The sequence below is a fragment of the Phasianus colchicus genome, chromosome 1, assembly GCF_987193195.1.
Source record: "Phasianus colchicus chromosome 1, bPhaCol1.hap1.1, whole genome shotgun sequence".
Classification (NCBI taxonomy): Eukaryota; Metazoa; Chordata; class Aves; order Galliformes; family Phasianidae; genus Phasianus; species Phasianus colchicus.
Genome location: NC_143436.1, coordinates 145,062,987 through 145,076,468, shown reverse-complemented (window position 1 = coordinate 145,076,468; position 13,482 = coordinate 145,062,987). Strand labels below are relative to the sequence as shown.

Here is a 13,482-nt window from a genome sequence, read left to right as displayed (position 1 = left end):
TTCTGAGAAGAAATTTTTCCTAATACCCAGTGTGAACCTCCTGTGGTGTAACTTAAAGCCATTCCCTCGTGTCCTACCGCTAATTACCTGGGAGAAGAGGTCAACCCCAACCCTGATTTCTTTTCAAGTTGTGAGAGATAAGGTCTCCCATGAGCCTCCTCTTCTCCAGTCTAAACAATCCCAGCTCCCTCAGCTGCCCCCCATAAGACTTGTGCTCCAAACCCTTCTCTGGACATGCTCCAGGGCCTCAATGTCTTTCTTCTAGTGAGGGGCCCAAAACTGAACTTGAGGTGCAGCTTTGTCAGTGCTGAGTACAAAGGGATGACCACCTCCCTGTTCCTGTTGGCTACAGGATTTCTGATACAAGCCAGGATACTATTGGCCTTCTTGGCCACTTGTTCACACAGCTAGCTCGTGTTCAGCCAGCTGTAAACTAACACCCCCAGATCCAGGTTGTCGTCTTTTCCCCACACTAAATACTACCACCTTGAAATTCAAGCCTGTCCACTTATCAGCCAAAAACAGTGGCATCTTTTGTTGTTTTTGTTGTTGTTTCATTTTGTTGTTTCATGCTCCCCATCTTGTTCATGTTGTTTCATGGTTCCCATCTTACCTGAAGTTCTGTTCTACCCAACTGCTACTGGTTAAAATTGCCTTCAATTTTCCTTCTCGCATATTCTCAAATCCTATTACCAAAACAAATCTGATCACAATGACTAAAACAAAACAAACAAGAACACCAACACAGTAATTTTCATTTCAGGTTATTACTACGAGTGCTTACACTGTATATCCTTTTCTCCAGGCTTCTTACATCGCTCTTCATTTCCCATAAGCTTTTCATGGCATGGAATTCCCAGTTTCTCCAGGCCGTAACACTGACAAGATCATGGTGCCTTGCTATAGAAAACCTTTTTCTCGTCCCAGATGAGTTGGATAAATTTAAACAAGGGAGCAGATTCTGACACTCATTCAACATATTGCCAGTGTATAACCCCATAAAACCTTTGGAACAGGAATATTAGCAAAAGCTGGAGGCCAAAAGAATGTCATCACAAAAAAGAGGTGTGAGTTATACAAAAGGTAAAAGAGAAGGCCAGTGCTTAGCAACATAGAGATAGATTGCAGAGTGGAAAGCAATGACATTGTGCCTTAAAAGCAAAAATTATTGAGGTCCTAATGAAGGAATCAATATCCCTTAAAATAAATATCCCTTCACTGGCAAGCTGTAAAGATGCTGAGAGAACCACTTATTTTATTGGTCAACATCTTCTGGTCACACTTTTGGATTTGCAAACCACTTGAACCTGCAAATTTGCTTTCCTGCACTGCCAATTGATTTTGTAAGTTCTACTTTAGGAATCGCAACAAAGATGCTAAATCAACAATTAAAACAGCCTTAAACACTTCCTGTCAAGCTCAAAGCACATACTATGTGCTACCAGAATCCAAAATGTTTTATTATAGCACCCACAGCAAATTGCAGGTAATGCAGCTAGTTAAATTAGTTTTAAAAAAGAAGAACAGTTAAAGACTTAAAAGAGTTATATGAGAGTCAATTTCAAGATTTAAAAAGGAGTTAGGATTACAACTGGGGCCCTCTATTTACTTTGGCCTATCTACCATTTCCTTACACGTTAAAACAACCCATACTTTCTTCTAAGAGAAGTTATTACATAATGAAATTCTGTCATGGCCTTATATTGTTATCATAGCTAACGTCAACCCCTTACTTGTCAGCACATCTAAATGCCATTCAAAGCAAGTACAGTCACCATTCTTCCAACATAAGAACAAAATAAGACTCTTATTTCTCACTCACTACTTACAGTCTCACTTCCAATATTATTTTTCTCAGCAATGTTTTGAAGAAAATTGGTTTATTTCTATTTTCTTTCTAGCTTTCAGCCCTTGTACTACATATGTGGGATGTATTTCTCCTGATGGGAAATAATGTAACTTGTTACTTTTGATTCCTAGAGAAATCCACACATTTCTGAGATCTACGCAACAACAAAACGCCTACGACAGAAATCAGAGTGGATAGAATCAAATTCTTTTTTTTTTTTTTTGGACCCTATCTTGAAATCTAAGAGCCAAATAAATTAATATCTCATTGTGGATGAGAGATTATTACAATCGCGTACTGATTTTAATACTAAATTTCTGTGTCTACAACAAACCCTTGGGTTCCATTTAAAAGAACTCAGAAAGAATTTTATTAAGAAGTTCTTATGAACCAGAGAGCAGTATTCATTGCACCTGACTACATTTTTCAAAGTTAGGAAACGTGGCTGGTCACTTAGGCTTTACCAGCAGACGTAAAGAGACACGAGCTGAATCCCTCACCATCAGCTACAAATGAAATTCATGCTTTAAATGAATTAGCAGATAATTAAGGAAATATACTACCTGTCAGAATGGTGTGGTACTCAGTCCCTCCTGCATAATTTGCTTATATACTCCATCTTCGAGTTTTTGATTTTCTGATACACTGAAATCCCAAATGCTAATAAAACCAATGGAGGCAGTTGCTTCATGCTTCTACCTATTGTGTGTTATCAACTAAAATCACAAGATGAAGAAAAAAAAAAATCAGTTAAAAACAAACTTCAGTCTTTTAAATAGTTCATAAAATGAACCTAAGCCTTTATCACCAGCAGACTTCATGAAGGACACAATCAAAAAATAAATGCTCTTCAGCAACTGAATGGCTGAACTACTCAACCTATATACTTGAAAATATCAGCGTTCTAGCAGCACTGTGTAAACTGTGTGTTGGTAGAAACAATAAAACCTGGTTATGTAATTGAAGTACTGTACACAAACTCGTATGCCTACCAGAAGGCAAAACCTGACAGGTGACACATTTCACTAAGACATGTAGGCAACCAGTTCCTGTGATGCAGATGGCTGCAGCAGAAGTACAAGCTGATAGAAGGGATTTGGAGAAATACAGGAGAGGAAAGTGCAAGTGTACAGTCTTGCACCTAGAGAAGATTAACTGCATGCACTGGTACAGGTTGGGGGATGACTTACTGGAGAGGAGCTCTGCAAAGAGGGACCTGGCTGTCCCAGTGGACAACAGGTTGGCAGTGAGCAGGCAGTGTGCCCTTGTGGCCAAGAAGGCCAATGGCATCCTGACGTGAATTAAAAAGAGCAGTGACCAGTTCTGGGCTCCCCAACACAAGAAAAACACCAGAGATCTCTTGTAGAGAGTCCAGCAGAGGGCCACAAAGATGACAAAGTGCCTGGAGTGCTTCTCTGATGAAGAAAAGCTGAGAGACCTGGGTCTGTTCAGCCTTAAGAAAAGAAGACTGAGAGGGGATCTGATCAATGTTTATATGTATCTAAGGGATGGGAAATAAAGGGACAAGGCCAGACTCTTTTCAGCAGTGGGTGGTGACAGGACAAGGGGAAGCAGACACAGACTGAAGCATAGGAAGTTCTGCACAAATATGTGTAAAAACTTCTTTACTTTCAGGGTGACAGAGTGCTGGAACAGGCTGCCTGGGGGGGTTGTGGAGTCTCCTTCTCTGAAGACATTCAAGACCCACCCGGATGCTTACCTGTGCAACCTGGTCTAGGGAGCCTGCTGTGGGAGGGGGGTTGGACTTGATGATCTCTAGAGGTCCCTTCCAGCCCCTACAATTCTGTGATTCTGTGGAAGCCAGACCACTGAGTGTAGATTTGCAGTGTGACTAGATCCTCTGATATATCACTACATATTTTATTCATCCCTACCTCAAGACTCATGAATATACCTTCCCGGACAAAGGAAGCTAGAAAGGTGGCAAGCATACTGCATTGCAAACAATGGGAGCACCCACAGTAGGCAGAGGGAGTGGCTTATCTCCCTTTACTCAACACTCGTTAGATCATATCTACAATATCACACCCAGTTTTTGGGTACAAGGAAGATACTGACAAACTACAGTGAGCTCAAGGGAGAGTCATCAAGACAACAGTGGGTAGGAGATCCTGACTTGTGAAGAGAGGTTTAGGAAACTGGGCTTGTTCAGCTTGCAAAGTGATGGCTCTTGGATGAGCCAGCAGTAGTCTTCCCACACCTCTGAGATGATTCTCCCTAAGATGGGAGTTTGACAAGCAACATGAACTGAAACAGGACAGGCTCTGACCTGACTCATGGAAAAGGATTTTAATGATGAAGACAGCCAAGCATTGGAGCAAACTGCCTTGTTCCTATCCCTGCAGGTACCAGGTAGAGCCCTGTACAACCTGCTCGTAACGCATGATCCTGCTTTGAACAGGAGGTTGCAAGAGAAACTCCTGAGGTCCCTCTCAGCCTGAATTACACTGTGGTAAAGGTAGTGGGGCTGTATCAGGCCAGACAGAATGAGTAGAGGGAAAGACAGCAAAAGGATGTAAAATCACTCTGGCATTATTTGATGATGTGTATGTTCAGAATTGCAATACTGTGCTAATGCAGCAAATGCCCCACAACCGAAGTCTGGTGTGCCTGGAGTGACATCCCTCAGTTACAGCATAAATGTACAGGTAACAGTAGAAAAAGCAGTGTTTTAGGAAAAAGGATGAGAAAAAAGAATTCCATATGGCCAAGGACTTCTGTCAGAATGGCAGTAATACAACGGTAACTTCAGCTGTTAGTAAAAGTCCTAAGCAATTAGAATCAAACACTGAAGAAAGAGGTGGTTGTACAGGTAATCCCAAAGAGAATAAGACAGAGAAATCAGAAGTGACAGTGATACTCAATAGGCTTTTCCCAAGATGTTAAATGGAAATAACTGACAAAGAAATGAAAAGAGCCAAAATTTTAATGTAAAGGGCATTCTTGAAAAACACCGTAATGGTAAATCAATAGAATGGCCTTCTTCAGCGTTAATTGGTTTTTGGAAGTGAGGAAGGGAGCCGTTTGACATGGCCCATAAAATGTAATTAAATTTTTGGAATGAAAAAGAACAGAAAACTCAAAATAGCCACAGACTTGATTTAAGCACAGTAATTTACTACTGCTTTCAACATCCTAGCAGAAAGAGGGAGAGAGAATATGAAGGCATTACAGCTGCAAACTCAATGACATTACTACCTACATACATTTACTCTGTCCCATATTAAGTTACCTGTTTAATATTTAACCTGTTAATTTAGCTTTACAAGATGCAAAAAAGACAGAATATGTCTATACAGAAAATGCTTCTTATGGCAAGTGTTCTCTGCTCAAGAAGTTCATATCACTTAAAGTGACACAAAACTTCATATTCAATTCTACCTAATGCGTGACAGTTATGAAAACTACTTGACCAGATTTAAGCTTAAAGAGAATTTTCTTTTAAAGCACAAGAAGTATACAAGAGGACATGAATAAGGAAAAAAAAACATTTCATTGCTCCAAAAAAGAGAGAACATACAAACCAAAGCGAAAAGAGGTGCATTCTTTTTTGCTACAAAGAGTAACTTAACTGTTTATGCTGTTTATGATTACAGAGAAAAATATTTTGGGTAATCCATCAGAGAGCAAAAATGTATCAGAGTCAGTACCAAAAGGTGAATGCCACAACATAATCCTGAAATTTATTATTCACTTATTTCACTCCAGTACGCCCTCAGGACTGCACCTCTGTGACTGTACCTACCCTCACAAATCTACAACATTTATCAGGCAGTAATGTAACCTCTCACCTCCCTAAAGTTCCATAACAACAAACAACCATTTAGACAGCAGAGACAAAAGAGGAAAAGATTATGGTTACATCAGCAGGCAGATGCAAACCCTTCTGAAAAATACAACCTTTTGAAATAAATAGTTAGGCTGCTACTGGGAGTCAGGCAAACACAGGCAGCTCAGAGGGACACTGGTTGAAAGGAACCAGCCTCCTGCTCAGAGCAAGACTGTTGCCCAGACCAGGTGACACTGTTTCAAGTGAAGAGGCTGTGCTCAGTAAACAGGTAGGAGAGACAGCAGGGCGCTGGATGCTAAAACAGGCCTCTAGCCTGGGCTCTCAGGGGGCACCTATCTTTCCACGTCAGAAATCAGCTAAGGAAATCATGAGCTGACAGACAAGATGATCCTTTCTAAAGAATAAAATCAGGTATTCTAAACAGTATTCTTCTACCCTGACTTTGCTCACACATAAAGAAATCACTGAAAGAAAAATTAAAAGGAACAGATGATAACGAGTATTGAATTTGTGACACACGTTCTTCTGCGATGGAGCAAAGCTTTGTTTCACACTCCAGTGGTCTTAAACCCATGAACAGAATCAAACCTGTTTACAAAGATGCTATCTTTTTTGCAAAAATGAATATCTGTGATATTCAGTATCTAAGAGGGAGATGCAGGAAAGAAGCGGACAGACTCATTAGCAGGGTCTGTGGTGACAGAACAAGGGGAAATGGCTTCAAGCCCAGGGAGAGTAGGTTTAGGTTAGATATAAGGAACAAATCTTTTACAGTGAGGATGTTGAAGCACTGGAACAGGTTGCCCAGAGATATGGTTGATGCCCTGTCCCTGGAGACTTTCAAGGCAAGGCTGGATCAGGCCCTGGGCAACCTGATGTAGCTGTGGATGTCCCTGTTCATTGCAGGGGAGTGGGACTAGACAGCACTCAGATTACTTCTAACTCTAAGGATTCCAAGACACTACGATGCAGAACATCACAGTAACTTGAAAAGTGAGGAGCAAACAGCCAGCAAGAATCCAAGCAAAATGAGGTACTGTCCACAATAACTACTTACTATTTGTCAGCAATAGCATGCAGATTGTAAAACACAGGCAGTGTATTGGAAGTCAGCTACTTTAACATCTTGACAACTCAGGTTGAGGGACGCTTGTACTGTGTCACTTACTGATGGCAGACAGAATGCTGTACCACACTTAGCTAACAAGACATGTTGGTTTTCACATGACCTGGACCTCAGAGGCAAAGAGAGCAGATCAGTGTTAGCTGAGGATACAGAGACCCTGGAGACATAACATAGATTTCTAAGGGATTTCTCATGGGGAGTGGGGAAGAAAGTCTATAATAAGCCCATTCTGATGTGTTAAATGTAAAAACCTTTCTTAATGGCCTAATTTTAATTGCTAGGAAATTGCTTTTGTGGGTGACTCACTGCTTAAACACTAACCTGGACGAATATGAACTGAAGTCCACTCTTTAGACAGCTGGGTTCTGGAGATAAACTGCTGTCTCTAAGTCAGGCTCTACAAGGAGACACACTGGCATTCTCAGAGCATAGCAAAGCACAGCAGAAAAAAAGCAGTGAGCAAACGAAGAAGCCCCAAAGCCTACAAATGAGGAAGTTAATTGTAGTTAATTCAGACACAGCTAAAGGAACCTCGAGTTGGGAGCGCAAGGCTTAAAAATGGAGAAGGATGCAAAAAGCAAGAGGCTGAGTTAAATGAAACACTTGGGAGGCTTACCGAGATAGCAAATAAATCCCATCCCAAGCAGGGCTGGCAGCACCACTCATCCGAGGTGCTATCCTGTTAGGACGCTGCCGTCAGCCGCCTCAGGGGCACACACGCAAGTTACTTTTTGTTCTCCCTTTAAACGAGGTGTTTTTCCTGCTAACCCCCTTCCACAGCCCTGTCACCAGGCCCAGCCGGGTTCACCTCAGCGCTCACTTAACGCTCCGAGGACCCGAACGCGATGCCGCACGCAGCGCTGCCACAGCTCAGGGGCCATCTTACAAGCTAAGGACCGCGCGGCGCCGGCAGAGGGCGGCCTGGCGGACCCGCCGCCCGACACCGGCTGCCGCGGTCGCCGTGACACCGCTCTGGACCCGGAACCCAGCACCCGGCGGCTCGGAAGTCTCTCCGAAACCGCGCTCGCATGACGCCGCAGCGCCCGCCTCGCCCAATCCCCGCCGCAGCGGGAAAGGACGCGCGCAAGGACGGCGGAGGCTCGCCGGGTCACGTGACTGAGAGGGCGGCGCTAGCGCGCCCCCCGCCGGCGGCCGCCCGCCGCACTCACCCGCCAGCTGTGCCCTCCGCCGCCGCTCGGCGCCTCCGCTTCCGGCTGCGGCCGCGTCCTTCTGCCCGGCCCGCGGCAGCTCCCGAGGGAATAGGCGGCGGGGCGGGGCCGGCCGGGCTGGGAGGGGCGTCCGGGGAACCCCATGAGGGACCGGGCAAAACGGGCAGCCTCTCTAAGGAGGCGGAGGTTTCCGATCGGGGGAATCGGCTGAGGGAAGGAAATATCACTGCAGAGCTTTTGGGACAGCTGAGTGGGTCCAGAGGAGGGCCGCTAAGATGATCAGAGGGCTGGAGCTCCTCTCCTGTGGGGAAAGGTTGTGGGAACTGGGATTGTTTAGCTTGGAGAAGAGAAGGCTCCATGGAGACCTCATTGTGGCCTTCCAGTACTTGAAGGGAGTGTATAAACAGGAGGGGAACGGCTGTTTATGAGAGTGGATAGTGATAGGACAAGGGGAATGGTTTTAAACTGAGACAGGAGGGGTTTAGGTTAGATATTAGGAGGAAGTTTTTCACACAGAGGGTGGTGACGCACTGGAACAGGTTGCCCAAGGAGGCTGTGGATGCCCCATCCCTGGAGGCATTCAAGGCCAGGCTGGATGTGGCTCTGGGCAGCCTGGTCTGGTGGTTGGTGACCCTGCACACAGCAGGGGGTTGAAACTAGATGATCTTTGTGGTCCTTTTCAACCTATTCTATGACAAGCCGTGAAAAGAGAAGCACTACTTAGTGAAAGGGCCGAGTCAGGAATTGCGTGAGAATCTACTTGTACTAACTGGTATAAAAGCGCAGCTATGCCCAAATGAAATGAAGAATACAAGGAAGAACCAGAAAAAAAATGTAACATATTTAATGTAAAAAAAAACCCCAAACATACATGGGCTACACACGCTATCACATTTGACATTCTAACAGTTGCAGCTTGAAATAGCAACTTCAGTTTAAGGAAATGTCATTTTTGTAACGTTACGGTTGCTTTAAATTGCTTACAAAACAGTGAGCAACGACAAAAAGTCAATTTAACAATAAGTTGTTATCATTTATTGTGATCACAGATAAGCTAAGAATAGATAGAACTGAACCCCAATGCACTGTTTGTGTAGAGAGAGATTTGACATTCAGATGCTTTATCTGTCTCATAATTTTAACTGTCTGCAGAAACCAAAACTCTTCTAATTTGTATTATCCCATTCCCTCATCCAGTCTATAACTGACTCTCAAGGCAAATACCTGCCAGTTTGCCCTAATGCCAGTCTTTTAATATTCTTTGTGCAAAGGATGGTGCAAGAGAAGACCAGATTAATTCACCTGAAAGCAGCAGAGATTTTCTTAATATATATGAGCAGATCACCTTAGTAACCCTTTGAAGGTAGTGAGGAATATCTGTTTCAAATACACGATGCCTCACATCCTCTTCATTAAGAGATGAACCATATTTCGTATTACCTGTTTTATTCGTATTACAGAGAAACTAGGATGAACAGCTCAGATGTAGATGTCTAAAACGTGGAGGAAATTGCAATTAAAAGGGCCCAATATTTGTAGCAAACCATTCAGAAGTATTGAAGATTTTTATTTCTGAGTGCTCATACACACACAATCCAAATCTCTAAAACCTAAGTATGAATTAAATAAGAGCAAACTTCATGTACACAACATTGTTCTAAACACAAGAGAAACAGAAAATGATGGAATTCCCTTGGAAGTTTTTGGTGAAAATAGGCTGTAATGTGTAGTAGCCATTCTGTGCATTGAATCATTGAGTATGTCTTCAAAACTGTATTTGAACAGTTCTGGAAACTTTTTTTTTTTTGGAAAAAATAACTAAGAATATCCATGTTTCTTGATTTAATGCCAGTTGATACGAAGGAAACATTAGTCTTCCATAATTGGCAATGGTGGAAAGGCAACATGGAGAAAAAAATCCAGCATGCTGGAAATACAGACTGTTTGTAACAACCACTACATACAAACCTACTTTTTTCTAAACCTTTCTCTCTTCCAGAGTATGTGTTCTGCACCATTCCAGGAGCCAGTTATGAGGTATGAGAAAATAAGAAGAAGGTTAACATTGTAACAACTGTTGCTCTCTCAAAATAATTCTGAAAATAAAACAAAACAAAAAAAAGTTTGCTTCTTTCGAACCCAAAGTATGCCTCAACATTATGCTCACTCACAAGACTATCGTTACTTCTCTCATACAAGTAATCACACTGAATTTCTACAGCACTAAAAAATGATATAAAACAAATAGTCCCACACATAATAATACAATAGGTTCTCAGAAAACTAATCAAGAATAAATCACACTGTCTGTATTGAAGAGTAAACACTATTTTCAAGTGCCAACAAAGTGTTCAATTTGTTGGCATTCCTCTTCCATCTAAGACTCATGAGTAGGAGAACAAAGTGATTTCCACACAGGAATTTCTTCAACAACTTTGGTTTGTAATGAGCCACAGAGAATTCAGACCCCATATATAATATTGATCTACTGGATTTCTGTAAAGCTAACCCAGTAGGCAATAGGGACAACTATACATATGAACTTCATGATGAGAATAATAATTTAAACTCAATATGTCATATTCCAAATATACAGAAAAGTCTTGATTATATTAAACATCTATTTTCTGCTAGTTTATAGCTTATCCAGCCAGATCCCAACCCTTTAACACCTTATGACTGAAGTCTCTATATATCCAATGCATGCTAAGCTGCATGGAAAGCCTTAGAATTCTGCTGTCTGTACTGAAGGGTTTATCTATTTCAGCACATTTCAGATATGAAAGCTCAACTGTAAAGACTGAACTATACTGGTCATCAGAAGATGGGAAGCCATACTGGTGCAAAACCAGAAGAAATGAAAACAATGCATCAAAGTTGGTACCCTACATGAACAAATTAGTCCTGCTGAGAAACAGTATGGTAGCAGGAGAAGTAGTACAAATACATGCCTCTGGTACTTCAACTAAAATCAGCATGGCAAATATAAGATTTGTGCATGTGCAGTGCAGGCATTCAAAGCCAAATTTGTGCAGTATCACTGCCACAGCCTTGCTGGCTAGATTTGTAGTTACTCAGAAAAGAATATTACATTGAAGCAGGTGCACTACTTGTGGTACCCAAACTAACTTTGTTGGAGGATGCTTAGTATGCTTACTCTGCAGTATTGCATGGTGCTGCAGACACACTGGTTCTTGAATCAACTGTCATTTTCAAAAGTTAGCCTACTGCAGGTTCAAGACACAGTCTAGATGTAGAAGGTTTACATGGTAGTCAGGTGACAAGTTCACGCGACAGTCTGCCCTATGGCAGGCATTTCCTCAACATTTTAAATGGTTCCACACACCTGCAGATGAGTTGTGTATGGAAAACATTCCACAGTCTCCTATTAAATAACCATTGCACTAATTAGGAAAGCAAATACTACATTAATCAATGTCTTCCTACGGGGATAAAAAGAAAGAATAATGGAATACAAAAAAGAGGCTAAGTTCCTCAGTTTTCACATCCAATAGAAGTTAGCCAATATGAAATAAAACAAGCAAACAAATAAGAAAATAGCCATGAGATCTTTCCCTGAAGCAGGAATATAAATACTAGCAAAAGAAACAACTCTGGACAGCCAGAGTTTAAACATGTATCACAGCAAGTTGAAAAATGACACTGTATCAATTGGTGCCCCTCTCTGAATCACTCTGCATCAACGTGATCAGTTTACACATTAACAGCTATGCTTATTTAACTGATTTCAGCAAACTCACCAGCCATGGTTAGACAAAGGTTTATCACAGTTCCTTCCACTTAATACCTTATCAGTCAAGGTCAGATTGTCTGCCCAGTTACTTTTCCCACAGAAATTTTCTCTTTCTTACCAACAATGTAGGAGCTAGAAGGTATTATGTCCTCAATCAAAAAGCACTGCAATGCCTTAGACAATGAGAATCAGCTCCTGTAGATGCTATACAGTATTTAGACCACTGACTTGCTGCAAGAGCTAAAGGAATTCTGACTTGTGGCCCAACCTGTCTACGCTACATGAAGTTATCTGAAGAACAGAAACTCTAGCTTACTCCTCTGACATCTGACACTTCTTTCTTTCCCATTTGCTGCTTGCTAAAATCTTGTCTTAAATCCAGGAGTATTTCCTCCACTTGAGCATATCTCAGCAGTTTGGTGGCTGACAAACCTCTTGTGGTGCACGTTTTCACCTGTACAAATCCTGCAGTTCAAAGGGTGGAGCCAGAATCACGAAACAAAGCATAACTCAAATTACAAGATTAGACTGCCAGAAAGAATCCATTCTTCCACTGGCTCTGTAGGACTAGAGTAGAAAGCAGTAATAAAACTGAAGTGGGCAGATATTCTTCATACTTGAAATGATCGGTATTTAAGCAGGAAATTGCACTTTTTCCAGAAACGCTTTCAGAAATAAAACTGCCTTCTGATATTCATCCTGCTGCTAAAAAAGTCAGATGAAGATATCAAATTGCAAGTGAAAGCAAATATTGCTATTTATTCACAGCTGTGAAATTCCATCTGCATTGCCTTTGTATACCTACAAAAGTGTTCTAAGGGACTTCAAATGCAGTTCAAGAGTAAAAATAAAAAGATCTCCAAACTCCAGCTGAAATGTTAGAATCTGCAGGAGGGCATAATTGGACATCCAAGTGCGCATTGCTGGTGTTGTTCTTTTTGAGAAATGATGACTGAATCCTTTACATGGTCAAAAGTAACCACGTAATGCTAATAGTAAAGGGCATGCATGGACAACCTGAAAAGAAATATCAGGCACCACCTTTCCTTTGCAATTGCTCCAATTTTCTTCTTAAGAGATTGTAGTTTTCCTTGGTCCCAGGTGCCATAGGATCAAGCTTCAGAGAGACTTCATAGTGCTTCTTTGCTAAGTCAAGATTTCCCCAGCGATGATAAAGCACAGCTGGAACATCAATAAGGAATTTCATTAGCAATATTGTTGAATAATGTGCAGCCTTGCCAGTGACTTGGAAAACAACATTAAACAACATTTGTTTCCAGTGAGGGTCTCTCACTGGCTGGTGGCACAGTAGCTGCTTGTTCTGTTGCCAAATGCAGGAGCAAAACCTGGGAGCAGAACTGGAATGGGGCTGATGGACTGAATTACACCGTGGCCACAAATGGCAGCTCTTATCTGGTGAGCTCCATTGTGGGTTATAAGCATAGCATAAATGAACCAATTTGCAGCCACTGAAGTACAGCTACCTTTGGGCTGAATTGTGCAGCCCTCTTGATCTGTCATATCATGTGACAGCTTCTCTCTGGGTTAGTACCCTGCTCTTCACTGGCTGGCAGTTTTACCAGGAAGTCAAATAGCATCTGCTCAGCAGGAAGAAGGCTCAAAAGACTGCTTTTTCTTTTAAACCACCATGAATATGAAGCAAACAAACAATACAGCTGAGGAGAGTTAGAAAATCTCTTACCTAAATTACCATGATAACTGGCAGCATTTGGATTGGCTTTAATTGCCTTGAGGAACAAAGCTTCAGATTCC

General features: G+C 41.9%; 2 protein-coding genes across 6 annotated transcripts in view; both read right to left on the bottom strand.

The window, feature by feature from the left end:
• The window catches only part of GGACT (gamma-glutamylamine cyclotransferase), a 29,956-nt gene extending 21,869 nt beyond the window's left edge, over window positions 1–8,087 (bottom strand). Inside the window, exon 1 of one of the 3 annotated variants that reach the window (XM_031613716.2) lies at window positions 7,956–8,087. Coding sequence is in view for 1 of the 3 variants with exons in the window: in XM_031613715.2 (XP_031469575.1) it covers window positions 7,403–7,424 (22 nt within the window). In the remaining 2 variants the exon portion in view is untranslated. Of the gene's footprint in view, window positions 1–7,402; window positions 7,783–7,955 lie in introns of those variants that run through there. The other 2 variants (XM_090129289.1, XM_031613715.2) reach the window with 2 other exon arrangements.
• A 695-nt stretch (window positions 8,088–8,782) lies between these two features.
• TMTC4 (transmembrane O-mannosyltransferase targeting cadherins 4) overlaps window positions 8,783–13,482 on the bottom strand; it is a 56,112-nt gene continuing 51,412 nt past the window's right edge. For all 3 annotated transcript variants that reach the window (XM_031613719.2, XM_090129253.1, XM_090129245.1), the window contains 2 exons: window positions 13,412–13,481; window positions 8,783–12,891 (listed from right to left, as the gene is read on the bottom strand). In XM_031613719.2, the coding sequence (XP_031469579.2) occupies window positions 12,740–12,891; window positions 13,412–13,481 (222 nt within the window). In that variant the 3' untranslated portion in view covers window positions 8,783–12,739. The remainder of the gene's footprint in view (window positions 12,892–13,411; window position 13,482) is intronic.